At 43.8% G+C, this 24974-nt stretch overlaps 1 protein-coding gene across 1 annotated transcript in view; it reads left to right on the top strand.

Moving 5' to 3' along the window:
• Positions 1–24974, top strand: part of PIK3C3 (phosphatidylinositol 3-kinase catalytic subunit type 3) — a 148673-nt gene that overhangs the window by 79652 nt on the left and 44047 nt on the right. Inside the window, exons 22-23 of the mRNA XM_069963251.1 lie at positions 4549–4717; positions 13011–13101. Coding sequence (XP_069819352.1) covers positions 4549–4717; positions 13011–13101 — 260 coding nt within the window. The remainder of the gene's footprint in view (positions 1–4548; positions 4718–13010; positions 13102–24974) is intronic.

The raw sequence follows: 24974 nt of genomic DNA, 5'->3' as shown, positions 1-24974 counted from the left end.
ATAATACTGCCCCCTATATACAAGAATATAACTACTATAATACTGCTCCTATACACAAGAATATAACTACTATAATAGTGCTCCTATATACAAGAATATAACTACTATAATACTGCTCCTATACACAAGAATATAACTACTATAATACTGCTCCTATATACAAGAATATAACTACTATAATACTGCCCCCTATATACAAGAATATAACTACTATAATACTTCCCCCTATATACAAGAATATAACTACTATAATACTGCTCCTATATACAGGAATATAACTACTATAATACTGCCCCTATATACAAGAATATAACTACTATGATACTGCTCCTATATACTTGTATATAGGAGCAGTATCATAGTAGTTATATTCTTGTATATAGGAGCAGTATCATAGTAGTTATATTCTTGTATATAGGAGGCCGTATTATAGTAGTTATATTCCTGTATATAGGAGCAGTATTATAGTAGTTATATTCTTGAACATAACTAGTATAATACTGCTCCTATATACAAGAATATAACTACTATAATACTGCTCCTATATACAGGAATATAACTACTATAATATCACCCCTGATATACTTTCTTAGCACTCCTTGTCTCCATCTCGGTGTTGTCCTCTTCCAGTTACGTGTTAGCACCAGTCACCTCATCCTCATGTACGGGGATCCAGCAGAAATCTCATCTTTTAAGATTTCGCAGGTGTTTTACACTGGTAAATTATAGCATAGAAAAATGGATTGTGGAGTGGCTGCCATCTTTGTGTTCCTCGGCTTCAGGCCATTATCCCCTGACTGACAGCAGAGCACTTTACTCCCGGCACAGCGTATATCCCTCCCTGGCAGGCCGAGGTCTTACCGTCCATCCGCATTAGGCCCGGGGTTTGCTATGTATCTGGATGTAGGCCGAGCCGGAGTTTCTCCTTTGTTATAAGTCTCCAGATTCAGACAGGAGCTCTCCACCCTACTCGCTGATCCTCTCTGTACTGATCTATAAGGGGACTCATTTTCCTACACTCTGAATGAAGCCTCCGAGCCATGAATTATACAGCGCTGTGTCCTGTCAGATAAACCTCTCTCATATAAGAGAGCGATGGGGACACCGGGCCTCCGAAGTGCTGTCACTTTCCACTCCATGACGCCAGCTTTAGAAAGTGCTGAGACAGACTATAGCTTTGGCTCTAGGGTAACTTTTAGGTGGCATCGGTGCCACCACCATGTCTACATTGGGGTTTACGCGTGCAAGGTAGTGAAGCCGTCCGGCTTTAATCACCCTAAATGACAGTGACGGGTGGGGGGAGGGGAAGCAGGTGTTTGTTTTCAGCCGCTACGTCTGCAGTTTTATATCGGCTTCTTCTTTCGGGATTCTCTCTCCTATCAGAATCGTTTATCGTTGATATGAGCGGTAAGTGACGGCTCAGAGGAGTGAGGGTAAAGTCAGAAAGCTCTCTAGTATGAATCATTCAAGGGCATAACATGTAATGCTTAAAGGGGTACTCTGGAGTAAATCTTTTTCCTTTCAAATCAACTGGTTCCAGAAAGTTATATAGATTTGTAATTTGCTTCTATTAAAAAAATCTCCAGTCTTTCAGTACTTATCCGCTGCTGTATGTCCTGCGGGAAGTGGTGTATTGTTTCCAGTGTGACACAGTGCTCTCTGCTGCCACCTCTTTCCATGTCAGGAACTGTCCAGAGCAGGAAAGGTTTTCTATGAGGATTTACTACTGCTCTGGACAGTTCCTGACATGGACAGAGGTGGCAGCAGAGAGCACTGTGTCAGACTGGAAAGAATACACCACTTCCTGCAGGACATACAGCGGCTGATAAGTACTGGACAGCTGGAGTTTTAGAATAGAAGCAAATTACAAATCTCTGGCACTCATTGCTTTGAAAGATAAAAAAAAGGTGAACCTTTAAAGATGAATATTTTTTTTTAAATTGATGGCGACTGCCAGGCACAGGTTGGAAGAGCTGTGCTCATCAGCCATAAGATACTGGGGCCAGTTAAAGGGGTTATCCAGTGCTACAAAAACATGGCTTCCTTCTTTCATAGACAACACGACTCTTGTCTCCAGGTCAGGTACAATTTGCAATTAGGCTCCATTCACTTCAATGGAACTGAGCAGCAAAACCCCGCCTAAGCTGGTGCTGTCTCTGGAAGAAAGTTGCCATGTTTTTGTAGCGCTGGATATCAGTTCCTTTTAAAAGCTGTATGGGGCCATCAGAATTACTGACAGCCTGACAGAGAATAAAGATACTTTCCTGGCCCCCTCCTCCAAATTATGAATGACAACAGCAGTAGTTTCCTGCCACAGCTTCTGAAAAGCTCTTAAAGGGGATGTCTGGCCAAAATAAAAAAAAGCTGCTGTTAGGGCCCAATTCCACCGGACGATTATCGTTCAGATTATCGTTAAATCGTTCGAATCTAAACGATAATCGTACGGTTGAAATGCAGTTAACGATTAACGACCGAACAAGAAATCATTGATCGCTTTATAAGACCTGGACCTATTTTTATCGTTGCTCGTTCGCAAAACGTTTGCATTGAATAAGATGTTGTTCGGTCGTTGGCAGTAGATAGGAACGCAATAGTGAAGAAATAGCGAAGAAAAAACGATCATAAGTAACGATTATCGTTCCATGGAAATAAATGAACGTTTTCAGGTCTTTCGCAATAGCGGTTGTTTGAGATCGTTAACGATTATTTGAACGATAATCGTCCGGTGTAATAGGGCCTTTACTGACCACTGCCAGGCCTGCAGTCACTGGGGCGGGACATCATTGTAATCACTGACTGGCTGAGCAGGTCTTTCCCGCGGGTTGTTTTTTTTTTTTTTTTTAGTCCCCCTATAAAGTATTGCAGTGTACTGTCAGGGCTGTAATATCAGTACGTTTTGAGGGGACTGGGCTGCCATGAAAGTAGATTCCACTGCATAATCACCTCACTAGCTCCTGTCCTTTAAGCCCCTGATTTTGACCATGGCATCATGGGGGTCAAACAACCACTGTGTGAGTGACTTCCACATGACTTACCTGTACACTATGGGGGAGAGTTATCGAACATGGTGTAAAGTGAAACTGGCTCAGTTGCCCCCAGCAACCAATCAGATTCCACCTTTCATTCCTCACAGACTCTTTGGAAAATGAAAGGTGGAATCTGATTGGTTGCTAGGGGCAACTGAGCCAGTTTTACTTTACACCATGACTGATAAATCTCCCCCCATGTTTCCATTATCATAAACGTGATCAACCATAAAAGAACATATAACAGGGAAATATTAAAGTTGAGCGCAGCTGGAGCATGCTAGGGTCTGATCATTTGATATTTGATTACCGGTGGCTGAAGAAGTTGGATGCAGCTTTAAGGAGTCTGGGAAAACATGGATACAGACATAGGCCTATATAGGACTCCTTAGAACTGCATACAGCTTCTTCAGTCACCGGTAATCAAATGCCGAACTATCAGACTCTGGTAATCAAATGCCGAACTATCAGACTCTGTTAATCAAATGCCGAACTATCAGACTCTGTTAATCAAATGCCGAACGATCAGACTCTGTTAATCAAATGCCGAACGATCAGACTCTGGTAATCAAATGCCGAACGATCAGACTCTGGTAATCAAATGCCGAACGATCAGACTCTGGTAATCAAATGCCGAACGATCAGACTCTGGTAATCAAATGCAGAACGATCAGACTCTGGTAATCAAATGCCGAACGATCAGACTCTGGTAATCAAATGCCGAACGATCAGACTCTGGTAATCAAATGCCGAATACCAATCAGACTCTGGGAATCAAATGCCGAACGCTCAGACTCTGGTAATCAAATGGCGAACGATCAGACTCTGGTAATCAAATGCCGAACGATCAGACTCTGGTAATCAAATGCCGAACGATCAGACTCTGGTAATCAAATGCCGAACGATCAGACTCTGGTAATCAAATGCCGAACGATCAGACTCTGGTAATCAAATGCCGAACGATCAGACTCTGGTAATCAAATGCCGAATACCAATCAGACTCTGGGAATCAAATGCCGAACGCTCAGACTCTGGTAATCAAATGGCGAACGATCAGACTCTGGTAATCAAATGCCGAACGATCAGACTCTGGGAATCAAATGCCGAACGATCAGACTCCGTTAATCAAATGCCAAACGATCAGGCTCCAGTTGCATTATCCTATATATCTATTGCTGCCATTAGGAACATCAGGAAGTAAAATTGCACTGGTTACACTCATACCCACTGGTAATAACACTATAATCCCTGTCTGATCATAAAATTAATATGCGATCCATGTGTGATCCTGAGACAAAAGACAACATGATGAAACCTACTTATCCTGGCGGTGATAACCCTGCCAGATGGTAGAGACGCCCCCTGGAAGTAATGATGGAAATGCATATACATTACTGTACAGAGAGCACCACGTTCACATATAGCAAGGATGCAGTATGATGAATAATGTACCGCACACCATCTACACACAGAATCGGGGTATTATACACTGCGCTCACTGCTTTTTTTATTCTTTTTGTAGGGAAACTATTCCACATCGATTTTGGTTACATCCTAGGAAGAGACCCCAAGCCTCTGCCACCGCCAATGAAGCTGAACAAAGAGATGGTGGAAGGAATGGGAGGGACCCAGAGCGAGCAGTACCAGGCTTTCCGCAAACAGTGTTATACCGCTTTCCTACACCTGCGGAGGTAGGTGTATGTGCCAGGTCATAAATGACATTTATAACGATAACCTCATGCACTACCATTCTCACCAGAATGTCAGGTCAGGAGGATATTAGGAGTACTGTTGCTCATGTGAAGTGACATGCTGCCCTCTGCTTGTGTGGTAATGTGGGGAGATCACACTGACCTTTACTGGTGGGATGATGAGCAGGACACACTGCCCCCTGCTGGTGTGATGATGTAGAGAGGACACACTGACCCCTACTGGTGTTATGATGAGCAGGACACACTGCCCCCTGCTGGTGTGATGATTTAAGAAAAACACACTGCCCCCTGCTGGTGTGATGATGTAGAGAGGACAAAATGCCCCCTACTGGTGTTATGATGAGCAGGACACACTGCTCCCTGCTGGTGTGATGATTTAAGAAAAACACACTGCCCCCTGCTGGTGTGATCATTTAAGAAAAACACACTGCCCCCTGCTGGTGTGATGATTTAAGAAAAACACACTGTCCCCTACTGGTGTGATGATGTGTGGAGGACACACTGCCCTCTGCTGGTGTGGAATGAGGAGGACACACTGCCCCCTGCTGGTGTGATAATGTAGGAAGGACACACTGCCCTCTGCTAGTGTGATGATGTGGGGAGGACACACTGCCCACTGCTGATGTGATGATGTGGGGAAGACACAATGCCCCCTGCTGGTGTGATGATGTAAGAAAAACATGCGGCCCCTGCTGGTGTGATTATGTGGGGAGAACACACTGCCCACTGCTGGTGTGATGATGTGGGGAGAACACACTGCCCCCTGCTGGTGTTGTGGGGAAGACACACTGCCTCCTGCTGGTGTGATGATTTAAGAAAAACCCACTGCCCGCTGCTGGCGTGATGATGTAAGAAAACACACTGCCCCCTGCTGGTGTGATGATGTGGGGAGAACACACTGCCCCTACCAGAACGGTGCCAAGGAAGAAAGACATCCCCTCCTCCTCAGCCTCTCCTGTGCAATCGGGACATATAGGCAGGTTGGATTTGTCTCACCTACTGATAGTTCCCCTTTAAGTACAGGGTATAGCTGTCTATTCCACAGACATTGCCATCAATAATACTCAACCTCATTTGCCGCCCTGGGATCACATAAAAAATAGGATTAGGCAGTGAATTTGTTTACAAGCAAATGAGCCAAGACTTAGACCTTGAGCAGGTTATCAACATTTGTCCCAAATTGCCCAACGAGACACCACGTTACCCTATCGATCACATACTCCGCCATTTCCGGGGGCACTTCAAGGACCGTGTCCAAACGAATCTACTGATACATGACCCTCCATATATTACAAGGCAGGTGTGTAGGGGGGGGGGAGGAATCGCCATTCGGCAATAAATTCTAATGAGAACTATTAAAATAAAGAAAAACGTCCCTGTATAATTGTAATTGCAGGAGTAGTGGGGAAATGATCGGCTTCCTGCCCTTATAATTATGCGGCATGATAGAACAGATACGCCGCCGTAACACTTCATCCTATAATTAATATCGCTCCTCACCGAGGCCTTGGTTAGAATTATAATGTCCGGGGTCTGGTGACTTTTCATCAGATATCAGTCGTTGAGTGTTTGTACTGATGTAGCAGTGCTGGATGTGTATGATTTTTTTTTTCTTTCTATGTCTGTGTAGTGTTGGTTTAGTTGGGGCTGGAAACTTATTACAGTGCCACTTGGCTGGCTTTGCACAATGGCACCTTGAAAGCTCAGCCGGTGACACTCAGCAATCTCATCACCCTGGCACCTGGCAGACTTGTCATGGTGATACCAAGCAGATTTGTTACTGTGGCACCTGGCAGGTTTATTATGGGGGAACCCAGCAGGCTCTTCACAGTGACACTCCATAGAACGTGATGGTACCTTAAAGTGCCACTGTCGTATTTTTTTTTTTTTTTGCAGAAATCAATAGTCCAGGTGATTTTAAGAAACTTTGTAATTGGGTTTATTAGGCAAATATGCCATTATCTGCATTCAAAAACACTTTTCCCAGGTCCCCTCCCCCCCTCCCTCGTCTCTCATCCATTGCTCATTATCAGGAAATCTCGACTCTTTTACATCAGACAAGCCCTTTGTAACCTATGGAGAGGGGAGGGGGAGAAGGGAGATTAGTCACCAGCAGAGAGCAGAGAACAAAGGATTACACAGTGGGAGCTGTATGAAAGCCGGTATTCAGAGGTCAGAGAGGTCAGTGCTGACTTCAGAGGAGATAGCTCGGTAATGTAGCTGTAAATAAACTCTTTGTTGTCCTGTTTTGGTGCCTCATCTCCCTCCACCCCTCCCCTCTCCATAGAGAACCATGAAGACTGGGGGAGAGCTTCAAACTGCTTTCTCATGATAAAAATGCATTTTTGGCTAATAAACACAATTACAAAGTTTCTTAAAATCGCCCGTACTAAACAACAGTGACACTTGGGACAGGCTTTTTAGTGTGGCACACAACAGACTCTGCTTTGAGACACCTACCCTATCCTCCACTGTAAAAGGACGCTGGTTGACCTCAGGGAGATCAACCAAAACACCGCAGAGACACCATCACGTGTCTCAACGTCAGTGTATTCTAGAACATTGCCCCCTGCTTACTAGTCATTGCTCCCACTAGCCAGAAACCTACTCCACACTGATGAGGGGCAAAAACCCCGAAACAGCTGTCTGTGGATGGATACCTTGCTGAGGTGGTTTCCTTGACTGGAGAACGCCTTTGGCTTAGTTGTTCCTTCCCGTAGGGAAGGTCTGGCTAGTTCACTGACGTCGAGACATGTGATGGTGTCTCTGCAGTGTTCTTTTGCATATCCTCCACTGTAACACCTACCAGGCCTGACGTTGGCTTCTCTGCATTGGCACACCGGTCCTGTGACACCTGGCTCCCTCAGCATTGTGCCACCAGACCTTAGCTCAGCTATAATGTTGATCTGCACATTCTCATTTCTGCGGCAGATATATTCTATGGCTGAAAACCTGTGGAACTGGAATATATAGGGGACCTTTTGACACAATCTCTTACGTCTTCCCATTTTCCTTGGATTTAGAAGCTTTCACTCCGTCTCCTCCTCAGATCTCCAGAGAGAATCACACTGCGGGACAAGCCGAAGCCATGGCGCCAACCTTGTAAGCCTACCGACCTGGTGGCCGGGGGACTGATTGTTTCTGCTCTGATCTTTCCCTTCTCCCCAGACTAGCCTTTTTTTTAAAAAAAAATCCTCCTGTTTTATAGAGTTTTACGTGACCTGATGTGTCTCCGCCGCTTCCTCAGAATCTTGATCAGCCGCCATTTAAGAGAAGAAAAGTGTTGAGCGACAGATCGTCTCCAGATACAAAGTTCCTTAAACAGTTTTATAATGAAAGAGATTAGGTATAGATTGTGTAAATTCTCTGAAGCTTTGGGTTGCCAAGGAAACCCGGAAAACACATAATACCGCCTATCGTCTGCAGATACGTCTGATTTTAAAGTTCGGGTTTGTGAGTTTGAAAAAGGCTTTAATAGCGGCCCAGTGGGAATCCAGAGCAAGAGAAAGACGAGAAAGTTACAGGTCCAATGCGAACGCACAGAGAACTATTCTGCCAGCTTCTCATGTCCACAATTATTTCGTTTTTTTCTACTTCTTGCTCGTATATGTACATCTTCTGTACGGCTTGACTATGAAATATATATGATATGATATATTGTCACTTCACGATCATCACGAAGAGATGGCTCCTCTATACTTACACCCCATGGGGGAGATTTATCAAACATGGTGTAAAGTGAAACTGGCTCAGTTGCCCCTAGCAACCAATCAGATGCCACCTTTCATTCCTCACAGACTCTTTGGAAAATGAAAGGTAGAATCTGATTGGTTGCCAGGGGCAACTGAGCCAGTTTCACTTTACACCATGTTTGATAAATCTCCCCCAAGTCTACAACCTCTTCTATCCTTCCCTACATCCCTCTCTAAGTATATTGACATCTTCTTCCATCTTTCTCTTATTTTTACAGTCTACATCTTCCTCAATATTTGCTTCCCATATATCTCCATCTTGCTCCATACCTCTGTATATCCCTATCCTCCCTCTTCTTTGATTCATCTCTCTAGTGTTTTATGCTCTTCTATCTTGTATATCCACATTTCCTTCAATCCTCTCCTCATTTATGTCACGTTCCTCCGCCTAACCCTCTCCTATATCAAGATTTTCCTCCATCCTCTCCGCTTGTATATCTACATCTTTCTCCATACTTAGGGTCCTATTCCAAGGGCCCATGAGGGCCCGATCAATAATATAAACTACCGCTGGTCTACTAGATCGGCGCTCGTTTACTGGGCCTATTACACGGCCCAATAATCGTTTAGTGAGGGCTGCAGGGACATAGTTACCGATGTCCTTGCAGCCCTTGTTTAGACACCATACATTACCTACACATGTTGCTGGGCTTCTCCTGTGCTCCTTCTTCCTCCCGTCCAGCTTCCGTGCAGCGCTCAGCCAATCACTTGCTGCGGCAGTTCGGGCCAGTGATTGGCTGAGCGGTCTGTCAGCTAAGACAGGCCGCACCGAAGCTGCTGCTTTGCGTGGGACCGGAAGGAAGAAGGAGCGCAGGTGAAGACCTGCAACATGTTTAGGTAAGGCATGGTGCTTGTGAAATCGTTGGTCGCCTGCTGCACATCGCCATTCCACGCAGTGATGCATGGTTGGTGCCCGATGATTTTAGGTTTGAACCTAAATAAACAATCAGCCGATGACACGATCATTGGCTGATCGTTGTCTCTATTCCACGCAGTGTCAATCGGCCAATTATCACTCCGTGGAATAGGCCCCTTACTTCCCATATATCTATCCATATATCTTTCTATATATTCCCATATATCTTCCTCTATCCTTCCCTGCATCGTTCTCCCAGTATATCTCCATGTTCCTCCTCCATTTCTACAGTACATCTTCCTCTGATAAGGTTGCCTTTTAATTTGCCTGACTTTATGGAGCCAGACACTCCCCAGGATAGGATGGTTCCAAATTAGAGTTAGCAGCTGCAGTTCTGCTTACAACTTAAAATCACAGACACAGACAGCTGGTGTACGTATCTGTTACATAAGTTTGGGAAGCGCCCCCCTTTATTGGTTTGTGTAAACTTTTATAGACAGAATATGGGGCAGTACTACTCATGCGCAGTGTATTCACTTGAAATACATAAACTTTCAATACAGGCGGGGTTTCAAGTCACAAGACATATACATATCACACTCTGATAGGTCAATCTATAGATGGTCAGCAGTTACCTGTCCTGCGCAGTCAGGCTGGTACAACGTGTTGTTTACCATAAATTGTTTACATAACAGTGTCTCTTTCTTGCGTCTGTATTGTGACTGCGATGTAAGTTGAAGGTCCTGTGCTCATTGGCGTGCTGCCAGCATTCCTCTCCTTCTTTCAGACCATCTTTCTGTCACGCTTTGATCACATACTGATTCAGAGACCTGTGTATATATATATATATATATATATATATATATATATATATATATATATATATATATATGTGTAGTCCCACAGGTACGATGTAAGCAGGTAGGGTCACATCACCTAGCCTTATCATCCTCCATACTAACCTTCCGTATAGCTAAATCTTTGTCTCTTCTCCTTTTTCTACAATCTACATCTATCTTCATCCTCCATTCCAGCATACAGCATCGTCCTTCCCTCCATTATATCTTCCTCTATCCTTCCTTCCATTAAATCTACATCTTCCTCCATTTTCCTTTTATGCGTATACACCTCATTCTTCATCTATGCCATCATATAGTCAGCAGGAAAATCAGAAGCAAGGTGAGAAAGTATTATTTTCCATCAATAGTAGTAGATTCCCCAGTTGCCGAGATAGCAGGAGGTCCCAATGATGGAACCCCCCCCCCCGCGATATGACACCTATCCCAGAATACTTGGACATCTGGCAGACATCCATAACACGCCTCATGGTGTGAGATGGTGTATGGAATTGCTATGGCAAAATGTATAACTTAGTGCAGTTCAAGACAGGTTAGGGTTGGACACATGTATATCTGCCTCTTCTCCCATGATTGGATGTCCCGGCTCTAGAGGGTTGATATGACATTGCACCTTCTGGTGTCATTCCAGGGAACTTTCCATTGATCACAATGTCATTCCTAGATAAGTAGCAGAGTAACTCAATCAGCTTCGATTTTTTTAGAAACTATATCTCTGCTTTTCCCGTGATGCAATTAGCGCATCCTCTGCCTGGTGACCTGCACGTCTCTCGGGAGCCGCCGCCGTCCGTCCTTCATGTGACTGCTGTCCTCCAGCCCTCTCGCACTCTCTCGTGTGTCACTGACAGTGTTATCTGTGTTTTGCTTGGAGATGTTCACCTTGTAAGGGAATATAGTTAAAAGTCGGTGGTGGGGGGGGTCTTGTAAACCATGGGAATGTTGTCCTGTGGGACTGGCAGTGGTCACTATATTGATCAGCCTTCTATTGGCAGGACTCTATACATGTATTGATAAGTTGTGGACGCCATTGTGTACGCTGAATGGTATTGGCCTTTTGTAGCTGTAGCTTTAGATTTTTGATAAGCACTCAGCTCATCCTTGGTGAACACCGAGACTCCAAACAGTCAAAACTTTGGACCTGTCTATTTAACATGTCAAAAAGTTCTTGAAGTGACAGTAACTAAGGCTTTTTGGATGTATTAGAGTGGTCACTTAAAGTGTCACTGTCGTTTTAATTATTATTATTATTAATATTTTTTTTTTTCAGAAATCAATAGTATATGCAATTTTAAGAAAACTTTGTAATTGGGTTTATTAGCTGAAAAAATGAATTTTTATCATGAAAAAGCAGTTTGAAGCTTTCCCTCCTGTCTTCATTGTTCCCTATGGAGAGGGGAGGGGTGGAGGGAGATGAGGCACCACAACAGGATGACAAAGAGTTAATTTACAGCTACATCACAGGGCTATCTCTGAAGTCAGCTCTGACCTCTGAATACCGGCTTTCATACAGCTCCCGCTGTGTAATCGTTTGTTTTCTGCTGGGGACTAATCTCCCTCCTCCCCGCTCCCCCTCTCCATAGGTTACACAGGGGCACGTCTGATGTAAAAAAGTCGAGATTTCCTGATAATGAGCAGTGAATGAGAGAGAGGAGTGTGTGTGTGGGGGGGGGGGGGGGTAAAGTCTTTTTGAATGCAGATAATGGCAGATTTGCCTAATAAACCCAATTACAAAGTTTCTTAAAATCGCCTGGACTATTAATTTTTACAAAAAAAAAGAAAGTGACACTTTAAAAAGAAAGAAAGATATGGAGCGATAATCGGCCAAATTGGGCCAATAAGGCCGATTATCGCTCAGTGTAATAGTGTTCAGGTTTGGACCTAAAATCGTCGGGTGCCGACCACATCACTAAGTGTAAAAATGATGCACGTCTGATGATTGCTCAAACACTTGTTACCTTACCTCTCCCCGCTCCCGGTCTTTTCTGTGCTCCGCAACTTCCCGGTCCCAGCTGACAGGCCGCTCAGACGCCCGGGAAGCTGCGGAGCACAGAAGAGAAAACCGGGAGCGGAGAGAGAGGTAAGGTATCAGGTGTTTGGGCAAGGGCTGCATGGACATCACTAACGATGTCTGTGCAGCCCTTACTGCTTGATTATCAGGCCGTCTAAAAGGTCCAGTAAACTAAAAAGGGCCAATTTACTAAAATGATTGGGCTGCAGTTGGCCTGTGTAATAGGACCTTTATGGTGCGTTCACACCTACAGGATCTGCAGCTGATTTTCTGCAGCAGATTTCATTTAAATAACTGAACACAGCATCAAATCTGCTGCAGATACTGTAGGTGTGAACGCACCCTTAAGGATTTAAATCTGTATAGTCTAGACTCTAGAGGAAAGAAGAGAAAGGGAGGACATGATTGAAACCTTTATAAGGACTAAATAAGGTTCAGGAGGGAAGTGTTTTTAGAACAAAAACTGAACTCAAGAACAAGAGGACACAGTGAGAGGTTATTGGGGGCAAGATCAGAAGCAGAAAATATTATTTTTCTGAAAGAGTAGTAGATGTTTGGAACAAACTTCCAGCAGATGTGGTTGGTAAATCTACAGTAAGTGAATGTAAACCTGCCTTCTATATACATATATCTATCTTTTGGAAAAACACTCGATTACCAGAGTAACCAGCAATCACACCTGGGGTGTCTCCCATATTACCAGTCAATGATTTCATGCTACAGAAAGAACATTAAAGTGTGTTAAGTACTTTTTCATTGCACTGTAATCATTCATTAGATTATTCCCTTCTTTTTTTAGATATTCCAACTTGATCCTGAATCTTTTCTCCTTGATGGTTGATGCCAACATACCAGACATCGCCCTAGAGCCAGACAAGACCGTTAAAAAGGTAAGTACTCGCTTTGTTTTCCTGGTTTCTCTTTGTTATAGGAATCCATATACTTGACATACTTGCAGCTCTCGCGGTCCCCTGATTGGTCTCTGGAACTGTCAATCATATTTGGGAGGAGGGGCAAATAAAACAAGGCGCCTTACTAGAAGAGCCCGCCTCCTGGACACTTGCTCTTGTATTCATTCTTTTGAATTGAATAGATTTTAACAATTAATAGAAACACTCCTTTTTCTAAGACCTAATTCTTTTCATTTTCCATTTACAAACTTTTTTGTGGAGGACTAATTGTACTTTGCTATAATCGGTAAGGTGTGTCGGTGCCAATACTTGTAATTGGAAGAAAAAGAACATTTTGCAACTTTTCTTTTTACGCAGTGAATGTTACAGTAAAATTTGCATGTTATCTGTATGTGGTGGGTTAGTACGAATGCGAGACACAATTTATGTAACTTTTTTTTAAAGAGGTTTTTTTTTTGTTTTTATGAATTTTACTTTTCCAAATATAGAGTTGTATGAGAGATTATGCGCCGTGATGTGATCTACTATGATTTACAGGCCTAGTCTTTGACTGGCATGGAGCTGGTTTAATCAAGAGTGCAACCAAAGAAAGTATAACGGCCTTTAACCCTTTGAGGACCAGACCCAAAATGACCCAGTTGACCGCACAAATTTTGATCTTTGCGCTTTCGTTTTTCCTCTTCCCCTTCTAAGAGCTCTAGCACTTTCAGTTTTCTATCTACAGGCCATGTATGTGCTTGTTTGTTACAGGAATAGTTGTACTGTGTAATGGCGTCATTCACTTTACCATAACATGTATGATGGAATCCCAAATATATTATTTATGAAGATATAAATTGGTGAAATCGCAAAAAAGAATGCAATATGGTAACGTTTGGGGGGTTCCTGTGTCTACGTAATACACTATATGGTAAAAGCAACATGATACTATTACTCTATAGGTCAGTCCGAACACAACCATATGCAGGTTACACAGATTCTCTAATGTTATAAAAAAAAAATTTTTATGAAATCCTTTTTTTTGGCAATTCATTATTAATAAAATGGGCCTATTGTGATTATAACAGTTTTATTTTTTCACCTACGCGGCTGTATGGGGTGTCATTTTTTCCGCCATGATCTCTAGTTTTTATTAATACCAGATTTGTGAAGATCGGACGTTTTGATCACTTTTTATTAAACTTTTTATATATATAATGTAACGTAAAATCGGTAATCCGCGCACTTTTTTCCCTCTTTTCGTCTGCGCCGTTCACCGTTTGCAATGACGCTTGTTATATTTTAATAGATCAGACAATTACGCACGCTAAGATGTATTATATGTTTATTTATTGTTATATGTTTTATTTATAGAATGGGAAAGGGGGGTGATTTAAACTTTTATTGGGGGAGGGGTTTTGGGGTAGTGTAATAGTGATTTATACTTTTTTTTTTTTTTTTACACATTTGAAGTCCCTTTGGGGGACATGTACATTTATTACTTTGATTTAATACACTGATCATTGCTATGCCATAGGCAGGTGCAGGCTCAGTGCAGCAGATCGCCGATCGGACCGCACAGAGGCAGGTGAGAGACCTCCGGCAGTCCGTTTTACCGATCTGGACCCCCGCAGTCACTTACACTTAAACGCTGCGTCCGCGCGGCGTTTAAGGAGTTAATGTCACGCTGCAGTGCGATCGCTGCAGCGTGTCATTAACGGTGTGGTGCTGGCTGCTGATTGCAGCCGGCCCCCACCTGCTATGAAGCGCGGTCCGGAGCGGAGCACGTACGTACCGGTACGTCCTAGGTCGTCTAGGGGTTAAATGCGCTGGCACTATAATACTGATAACAATAGGGACGGTCTGCTGGCCGTGTAATAGAAGCAGCAATAACAGTTGTCCGGGCAGCAAAAATTGGACAAGAAAAAAATTGTGTGTGTGTGTGTGTGTGTGTCTGTGTAAGGCTGGGTTCAACCATGTTTTTATGTACGCTAAAAATCAAGTTGTGAAATCACCTCAATGGGATTGACTTAAAGGGGAACTATCTGCAGGTTAGAGGAATTTAACCTGCTGATATGTGCCTATTGCACAGGAGACACCAAGGAGGAAGGTATGTCTCTTACCTTCATCCTCTGCCCCTTTCCCTTGCAGTTAGTCATTTACTACTACTTGGTCCAGTAAGACTGTCCCCATAGCGCTGATCCATCCCTAGCCGGTCCGCCCCTTTCTAATTATAACCAATGGAGCGGGCCGCATCGGCACTATGGGGGCAGGGCAGTGCTCCTAATGGCCCTTAGTGCTCCAAATGGTCGAACTGGACTGTGGAGCAAACTACTGTGCAGAAAAATGGACAGTCAATCAGCTCACCAATGGTTCATGTGAACATCTCCATCCACAACTGAAGGACAGATCAGAAAGCCAGGCCGACTCCCGGTGGACATGTGCAAAGAAATGGAAGATGCGATCCAGCTCCAATAAGATTACAATCTTGTAACTTTATTTAGAACATCAAAAATAAAAATAAAAACGTTGACGCAATGAACGCCGATGCGTTTCGGAATATCCTTCCTTAGTCATGGCATATCACAAATGGTACATTCACAAGATTAAATAGTAGTACATAGTAATCCAAACGCTGATAACAAATTGCACACACATGCAAGGTACATGCCATAGAACAAAAATCCACAAAACACGGAAACTGGACAACACAAACCAGTATAGGACATCAGGCTTACAAGTATGCAGAGATATACACAAGGCATATACTAGCAAGGATATAAAAGTATATTCATACTGCATGAAAAGTGAACCACCATAAGGGTTGCGTTCACACCTACAGGATCCGCAGCAGATTTGATGCTGTGTTCAGTTATTTAAATGAAATACGCTGCGGATCCGGTAAGTGTGAACGTACCCTAAGTGTGTTTGTATGTCCCTGCAAACAAATTAGAAAGTAAGTACAAAAAAAAAAATTAAAACTACTAACTGCATTGGAACGGCACTGAGGATGAAGGTAAGAGCCATACCTTCCTCCTCGGCGTTCTTGTGCTATAGGGACATAACAGCAGGTTAGATAGTTCCCCTTTAAACCAACTTAGGACACATGCTCTAATAAATAGGACATCCAGTCACATGACCCTCCGTCAGCCGGCATAGCACGGCCTAAATCACCTTTAAGGGTGCCTTCGCACCTACCGTATCGCAGCAGAAAATCCGCTGCGGATCCGCAGCAGATTTAACTAAATGAATGAACACAGCATCAAATCCGCACTTACAAATCTGCTGCGGATCCGCAGCGGATTTGACAATGCGTATTTAATGCTGTGTTCATTCATTTACTTAAATCTGCTGCGGATCCGCAGCGGATTTTCTGCTGCGATACGGTAGGTGTGAAGGCACCCTAAAGCAAGAGAAAGCGTCTGCTCAGCGACCGAGAAACTCTCCTATTATGAAGTAATGCCTTCCATTCCATTGCCGGTCGCCCCGGCTCTTACACATGCAGCCGGCTTCCCGCAGCTCAGTGTTTAATCTACGCTCGAAAAGAGAGTTCACGACTCTATTAATAAAGGGGCCCGGGCAGAAGCCTTTCATTTCAGTAAACAGATTATTAGGAGTCAGGGAAGACACTTTACATAGCTGTGAATAAAATCCAGTAATCAAGAAGACGGCGTGGTAAGGAGCCGCTCCGTGCCCAGGATTACAATGGGAAAACATCAGACATTAGGAAGATGGAGAGAGAGCATTACACTCCAATATTACAGCTCCCAAATATTTATCCCATCGCCGTATCTCATCCTCGCCGCCTGGATCGCACAATGAGCAACACTCCATACTCGCCGGTACAATATTTCTCTCTGTTCCATTTAACATCGCACTTAACTCAAACATGGGTGCCGATTCATCCCAGCGCTTGATTTAAGGCACGGCTAACATGCTGCATTACTACGGCCGTCCTCCGGGGGAGCCTTGTTCCCAGGGATTGTTTGCAGGGGCTGTACAGAGTGTATAAAATACACGGCGACAGGGTGACTGTGAAAGCAGACACTGTTGATGCCCCTGCAAGGGTTAACACTCATCTTTTGCACAGTCCAGAATGATAACCTGCTTTGCAAGGACACTAGGAATAGGAGAGATTCATGGCTACAATTTACATTATGGAGTGTAGTAAACCTCTTGTTTGAGATCATGTTGGTTAACGGGATACTCCGGTAAAAATAGTGTTACTTGTGTCACTGTCGCTTAATTTTTTTTTTTTTTTTTTTTCTTCAGAAATCAATAGTACAAGCGATTTTAAGAAACTTTTTAATTAGGTTTATTACCCTAAAAATGCATTTTTATCATGAAAAAGCAGTTTGAAGCTCTCCCCCCTGTCTTCATGGTTCTCTTATGGAGAGGGGAGGGGTGGAGGGAGATGAGGCACCAAAACAGGAGTTAATTTACAGCTACATCACCGGGCTATCTCCTCTGAAGTCAGCACTGACCTCTCTGACCTCTGAATACCGGCTTTTACACAGGTCCTGCTGTGTAATCCTTTGTTCTCTGCTCTCTGCTGCTGACTAATCTCCCCCCTCCCCATAGGTTACACAGGGCCCGATTGATGTAAAAGAGTCGAGATTTCCTGATTATGAGCAGTGAATGAGAGAGAGGATGGGGGGGGGGGGGGCTGGGGAAAGTCTTTTTGAATGCAGATAATGGCATATTTGCCTAATAAACCTAATTACAAAGTTTCTTAAAATCGCCTGGACTATTGATTTCAGGTAGGGGGGAATACGACAGTGACTCTTTAAATGAACTGGTGTCAGAAAGTTATATAAATTTTTAATTTACTTCTATTTAAACAAAAAAAAAAAAACTACAGTCTTCCAGTACTTATCAGCTGCTGTATGCCCTGCAGGAAGTGGTGTATTCTTTCCAGCCTGACACAGTGCTCTCTGCTGCCACCTCTGTCCATGTCAGGAACTGTCCAGAGCAGCAGCAAATCCCCATAGAAAACCTCTCCTGCTCTGGACAGTTCCTGACATGGACAGAGGTGCAGCAGAGAACACTGTGTCAGGCTGGAAAGAATACACCACTTCCTGCAGGACATACAGCAGCTGATAAGTATTGGAATACCAGAGAGTTTTTTTATTAGAAGTAAATTAGAAACCTCTGGCATATTTTGGTAAACAACCCCTTTAAGAACACGGGATGTATGATAATTTTTTAAGATTACAGTACTGTACCTGCACTAGTCTTCACACTGCACATCTTACGCATAAGTCATATGATGAATGTTCTGGGATATCAGACACCTCACCTGCTGGATCCACAGACACAATCCTTTCCAGCTCCTAACAGGAACACAGTTCCCACACAGCGGAGCCGTCAGTCTGCAGCCGAGGTGTAAATAAGTGCAGATTTATGGGGAGCAAAGTGATGACTCAGATCCCAGAGCGGCAGAAGACGAGTGAAATTACCTCGACTTACCTGTCTGTACACCGACTCCATAATCCAGAACAGTACACACCATAAAGAAGTCTACTTTACACATTCCAAGACTTAAAGGGATACTCCGTCAAAAATCTTTTTCTTACAAAACAGAAAGTTTTACAGATTTGTAATCTATTTATGAATCTCCAGTCTTCCAGTACTTATCAGCTGCTGTATGTCCTGCAGGAAGTGGTGTATTCTTTTCAGTCTGACACAGTGCTCTCTGCTGCCACCTCTGTCCATGTCAGGAACTGCACAGAGCAGGGGAGGTTTTCTATGGGGATTTTCTGTGCTCTGGACAGTTCCTGACATGGGTTGGCCAAATGGTTTTCTGGGGGCCCAGGAACGCCCTAGGGCTTCATAGGAGCTCAGTTGCATCATTTTTTAGGATTGAATTTTATGAAGACAGTGAGACTTACCAGGGTCAAAAGAGCGAGGGGGTGCTGATTGTTTACCCGTAAAGGAGCATTTCCATCACAGAATGTTACCGTATGGGGGATAACTAGCTGACTGCAGCCTCCCCCCCCGATCATAAAAATGCGGACCCGAGTCTCCCGTTTGAATGAAGGGGTGAAAGGAGCCGAGTATAGCTGAGACCCTAATTGATCAAAACTGTGTACATGTCCTTGTAAGAGTTTTTTTGTAATGTGACTGACTTGCAGAGAGCTGCAGTACCAGGCCCAGCCACTACAAAACGTATGGCACTGTGGCTGATGATCTAGGCATGGGACACAGCACTCACCATAGTAATATGGCCCCTTATCTTTTTGTGGTTGGGGTCAGATCCCCCAAATCTGGCATCAAAGGCCCAGAATACTTTTTAATGCATCCAATTTAGAAAATATTTAGCTTCCTAATGTTGAAGCCGGAATGTCACGGTGTTAATAGTTGGACATTTACCCACCGTTTTGTTGCCTTCTTTTAAAAGTCTTTAATGTTGTAGAAGGTTATGAAGCTACTTAACAAGAACTTGATCTTTAAATGCTACGATCCATTATTTTATAGAAAGTTACGGTGTCTCCTTGTGTTTTATGAGTTCCAACTTCATCACGGAGAAGAAGAACTTAATTACCGCACAATGATAGAAAGGAATCACAAGGGCACGTTCCCTCCTGTCTGCCAACTTGTATCGGCCGTCTAACAGAATGATATGGATGATATCTCCTCGTGTTATGCAGTAATCAGCATCTGCCACTAGATGGAGCCATCAGCAAGTAGTGGCATCATATCATATATCCTGTGAGCTAATTTGGCCAATCAGATTGAGGGAATGGCACGTGTAATGTGACCTACTGTACTGTGTACTGTGACCTTCTACTGTATCTTTATACTGAATTACTGTACTGAATTAGGGGAAAGGGAGAGGTCAGCAGCACAAATGGGAGGTTTAAAGCAAAATGCTTTACTGACTTACTGTACATGCTGACAATAAATGGGCTGTCACTGCTTTACTTTAAATAGGTCCTCCTGGAAAAGGTTAAAAAAAAAAAAAAGAGGGAGTGCAGGGGTTGGTTGGAACACAAGGAAGTGATACTTACCTGTCCCGGTGTCCCCACAGTCCGGTGTCACTACTCAGTCACCCTCCGCTCTCCTGTATTTTCCGATCCTGTTATGTCATGGCCCCGGTCAGCCAATCAGTGACTGACATCACAGGACTGGGAGAAACAGGAGACCGGAGGGTGACAGCAGTGGGGCTGCACAGGCAGCAGGATGGGTAAGTATCACTTCATTTTTATATTCCTACCGACCCCTGCCCTCCCTGTATTTTTTTTTAACCTTTGCCCAGAGTACTCCTTTAAGGAGAAATGATTACTTTACCTATTTTGTAAATAAAAAAGGGACTAAAGGGATGTTTTCCTTTAAAGGGAAACTTTTAGCAGGTTTGACTATTCTGACATTCTATTGGTCACGGGGCACCGAGGGTGAAGGTATGTCTCTTACCTTCATCTTTTGTGCCGTTCCCGTGCAGTTTGAAGTGTAATCCTGCATCCTGTAAGACAGTTTGAAGCACTGGGGGGCAGGGCTACTGCCCCCCCCCCCCAGAGCACCGACCATGCCCCGGCCAGCTGGCTCCACTGATAATCATTGGAAGGGGCTGGCCACCTGGGGTGGAGTGGGGCTGTGGAGGCTGTGGCCCTGCCCCCAGTGCTCCTAAGGGGCCTATTCCACGGAGCGATTATCGCTCTGTGGAATAGAGACAACGATCAGCCAATGATCGTGTCATCGGCTGATGGTTTATTTAGGTTCAGACCTAAAATCATCGGTCACCGACCGCACATCGCTTCGTGGAATAGTGATGCGCGGTGACAACCGACAATCTCACAAACACCATACATTACCTACACATGTTGCAGGCCTTCTTCCTCCAGCTTCAGTGCGGCCTGTTTTAGCTGACAAACCGCTCAGCCAATCACTGGCCAGGCCTGCCGAGACCAGTGATTGGCTGAGCAGTCTGTCAGCTCAGACAGACCGCACCGGAGCTGCTGCTGCTGCGCGCGGGAGGAAGAAGGAGCGCAGGAGAAGCCCTGCAACATGTTTAGGTAAAGTATGGTGTATAAACAGGGGGTGCAAGGACATCGGTAACGATGTCCCTGCAGTCCTCGCTAAACGATTATCGGGCCGTGGAATAGGCCTAGTAAACGAGCGCAGATCTAGCAGATCGGCACTTGTTTACATTATTGATCGGGCCCCCATCGGCCTGTAGAATAGGATTCTAACGGCCTTACTGGATGCAGGATTACACTACTAACCGCACTGGAACTGTGCAGAAGATGAAGATAAGAGATATACCTTCATCCTCAGCTAACCATGCATAATAGGGAGCGATCAGCAGGTTAGATTTGTCTAGTTTCCCTTTAAATACTGTACAGCTAATCCATTCTTATATGTCTTCTAACCTGCTATATTGTCCATAGGAGTCCTACCTAGCCCAAAAACCACTTCTCAGAGGCTCCGGCTTCCTTTCTGGCACATGCCTGCCATATATATGTGCAAACAGAAGATCCCCCCCCCCCCCCCCCAATCACAGTGGCTGTAAACTGGTAACTAAACCCCCGGTGAGCCGGTGTCTAATCCTCTTACCGCTCCCCCCCCCCGTTGCTGCTCATCTGATCAGGTGCTAGCTATAATACTTCCAGGCCATAGCACATGACCCTAGGACATAAAGCCGCGTCTGTCAATCTTTCCTCAGTCCAGATAGCACGGTGGTGTCTCGCGCATGTTTGCTGCAGGCGGAATATGTTTGTGCATGGTGACCCGAGTTGGCGATGATTTGTCATGCTCTCGGTCGGAGTGACGGATAAGCTTTCCGAGCCTTTGCTTACGGCGTTATGTATCACGGACAATGTCAGGACTCCTTCTCTCTGCTGATGAGATGGCATTCACTGCACTGAATGGAACAGGCTAAACCATGTGTTGTATGAACCACCTATAAATACCCTCAGCACTACACATTCTCACACAGTTTACTCCCCCCCCCCCCCCAAAAAAAAAAAAGTTTACTATTTAACAAAAATTGCATGTCCAGAAATCAGCCAAACCCCCCCACACCCGTGGCAAGGAATACATGCTACAAAACAGTCTACAGATCTCAGGGTCCTAGCACCTGGGTCCCAACCAGTCGTAATTTTTTATAGATCTCTGTCTGAAGAGGTTCACTTTAAGGCTGTGTTCACACAACGCGCAGCCAGCGGCCATTGTTGCACTGAAAATTGCATTGATTTCAATACACAACGGACAGAAATAATTTAAATGTCAATTATTTCCACGGCTGCTGCTGTTCAATACACTATGTGAACAATGGCCGTTGTTTGCATTGATTTAATGCAACCTATTTCACTATGAGAAGAAAGGTCGTTGTTTTATTTGAAGACAATGTCCGTTCTTGTTAAAAAAAATAAATAAAAATGTTGTGTGAACATAGCCTAAAAGTTATGAATATCATGGTTTCCACAAACCATGTAAATCAAGTGTACACATTTAATAAACTTTTTGATATATCTTATCAGACAAAAACACCTTTCCCTCATTGGGATCTGTTTCTGTTTCTCTTCACCTCCAAAAAATATTTACTCTGTAAAACTGCTCAGATCCATCTTAAAGGGGTGACCCCCCCCCCCCCACACACACATACACACACACAACCGATGTGAGAAAGTTATATAGATTTGTAAATGAAAACATTTAAAAATCTCAAGCTTTCCAGTACTTATCAGCTGCTGTATGTCCTGCAGGAAGTGGTGTCTTCTTTCCAGTCTGACACAGTGCTCTCTGCTGCCACCTCTGTCCAGGTCAGGAGAGGTTTTCTATGTGGATTTGCTGTTGCTCTGTACAGTTCCTGACATGGACAGAGGTGGCAGCAGAGAGCACTGTGTCAGACTGGAAAGAATACACCACTTCCTGCAGGACATACAGCAGCTGACAAGAACTGGAAGACTTGAGATTTTTAAATGGAAGTAATTTACAAATCTATATAACTTTCTGATACTGGTTCATTTCAAAGCATTTTAATTTCTCCAGGGTACCCCTTTAAGGTGTGATATGATATGTCCCCAGTCCATGAGGGTACAACAGTAGAAGTTATATGTTACGTGTAAGACGAGCCCATATCTGTGTATCCATAAGAACAATCCCTACCCCAATTCTCTGTCCTCTGAGGGTTATCATAGGAAAACTAGGTCTCCATAGCAACTAATGTGGTCGCGTCTTTGTGTGCTGGAAAACGAAAGATTCCGATTTGCAGTTAAAAGGATTGTTCATACCATAGAAATGTGTCTCCTATTCACTGTATGGGAGTTCAGTGTCCCAAGTCCTCTCCTCCTCCTCATGACTGCAGTGAGCTACAGCTGAATCGATGGGTGTCCGAACACAGGAGGTGATGCCCACTTTAGTATAAGGTCCCTATTACACGGGACGATTATCGTGCGAAAAATCGTTAAATCGTTCAAATTTAAAGGATAATCGTTCTGTGTAATCGAAGGCAACGATCGAAAAATCGTTCGTATGTCGTTGATCGTTGATTTAGATGTGAACCTAAAATTATCGTTAATAATCGTTCGCTGTATTTCCGCATTTGTTCACTAATCGTTCAGTGTAATTGCACATTGTTCATTGTTTTGCTGGGATCAGAAGGAGTAAACGATCGTAGTAATAATCGTAACTAACGACCATCGTTCTGTGTAATATGGTGAACGATTTCAGGTAACGATAAACAATCTCGTTTGCGATCTTTTATCGTTAATCGTTAAAAATCGCTCCGTGTAATAGGACCCTAAGGCTTGGCTCTTTTAATCGTCCCCATAGATGGTGGTAGGAGCGGCACTGCGCATGCTAAACCAAGGCTTTATTAAACTCCTCCTCACTTGGGCAGTTTGAAAAAACAGAAGAGGGGAGAATGTTTTCAGATCAGCTGGTGTCAGACGAACGTCTTACCGATTTGTAAATGATTTGTATTTTAACATCTCCAGTCTTCCAGTACTTATCAGCTGCTGTATGTCCTGCAGGAGTATTCTCTCCACTCTGATTTGTATTTTAAAATCTCCAGTCTTCCAGTACTTATCAGCTGCTGTATGTCCTGCAGGAAGTGGTGTATTCTCTCCACTCTGACACAGTGCTCTCTGCTGCCACCTCTGTCCATGTCAGGAACTGTCCAGAAGTTAACGATCTGATTTAGCGGCTGTGATGCTATAGGGATACTTTCCCCTAAAACTTACTAAGCAGTGGGAGGTACATTTTATTTTAGGGGTTTCTCGTCTTTCCTTTCAATGCAGGAAGAGTTTTCTGCAAAGAAAAGCACTAAAATAGGGATGCAAGACATTAGTGTATATTGATCAAATGGGGCTCAAATTACTTCTATTCAGAGATCTCCAGTCTTCCAGTACTTATCAGCTGCTGTATGTCCTGCAGGAAGTGGTGTATTCTCTCCAGTCTGACACAGCGCTCTCTGCTGCCACCTCTGTCCAGATCAGGAACTGTCCAGAGCAGGAGAGGTTTTCTATGGGGATTTGCTGCTGCTCTGGATAATTCCTGACATGGACAGAGGTGGCAGCAGAGAGCACTGTGTCAGACTGGAGAGAATACATCACTTCTTGCAGGACATACAGCAGCTAATAAATACCGGAAGACTTGACGTAATTTACAAATCTATGTAGCTTTTTTCACCAGTTGATTTTAAAACATTTTTTTTTTATCTCCGAAGTACCCCTTTAAGACGTAAGACAAAAAAAGTTAATTCTTTATATTGAAATTGATCACAGAGTTATTGATCAGCTATGGATAATAATGCAGACCATAGAATGAACATACCTATTTGTACAAGCAAAAAATCAGTCCACTTAAGGCTCCTGCGTATAGAGTATCAGATTAGTAAGTGATCTATTACACGACGCCATCGATCAGAGATC

Source organism: Dendropsophus ebraccatus, chromosome 3 (assembly GCF_027789765.1).
Source record: "Dendropsophus ebraccatus isolate aDenEbr1 chromosome 3, aDenEbr1.pat, whole genome shotgun sequence".
Classification (NCBI taxonomy): Eukaryota; Metazoa; Chordata; class Amphibia; order Anura; family Hylidae; genus Dendropsophus; species Dendropsophus ebraccatus.
Note: the sequence above shows the minus strand (reverse complement) of the source record. Positions and strands in the feature narration are given on the sequence as shown.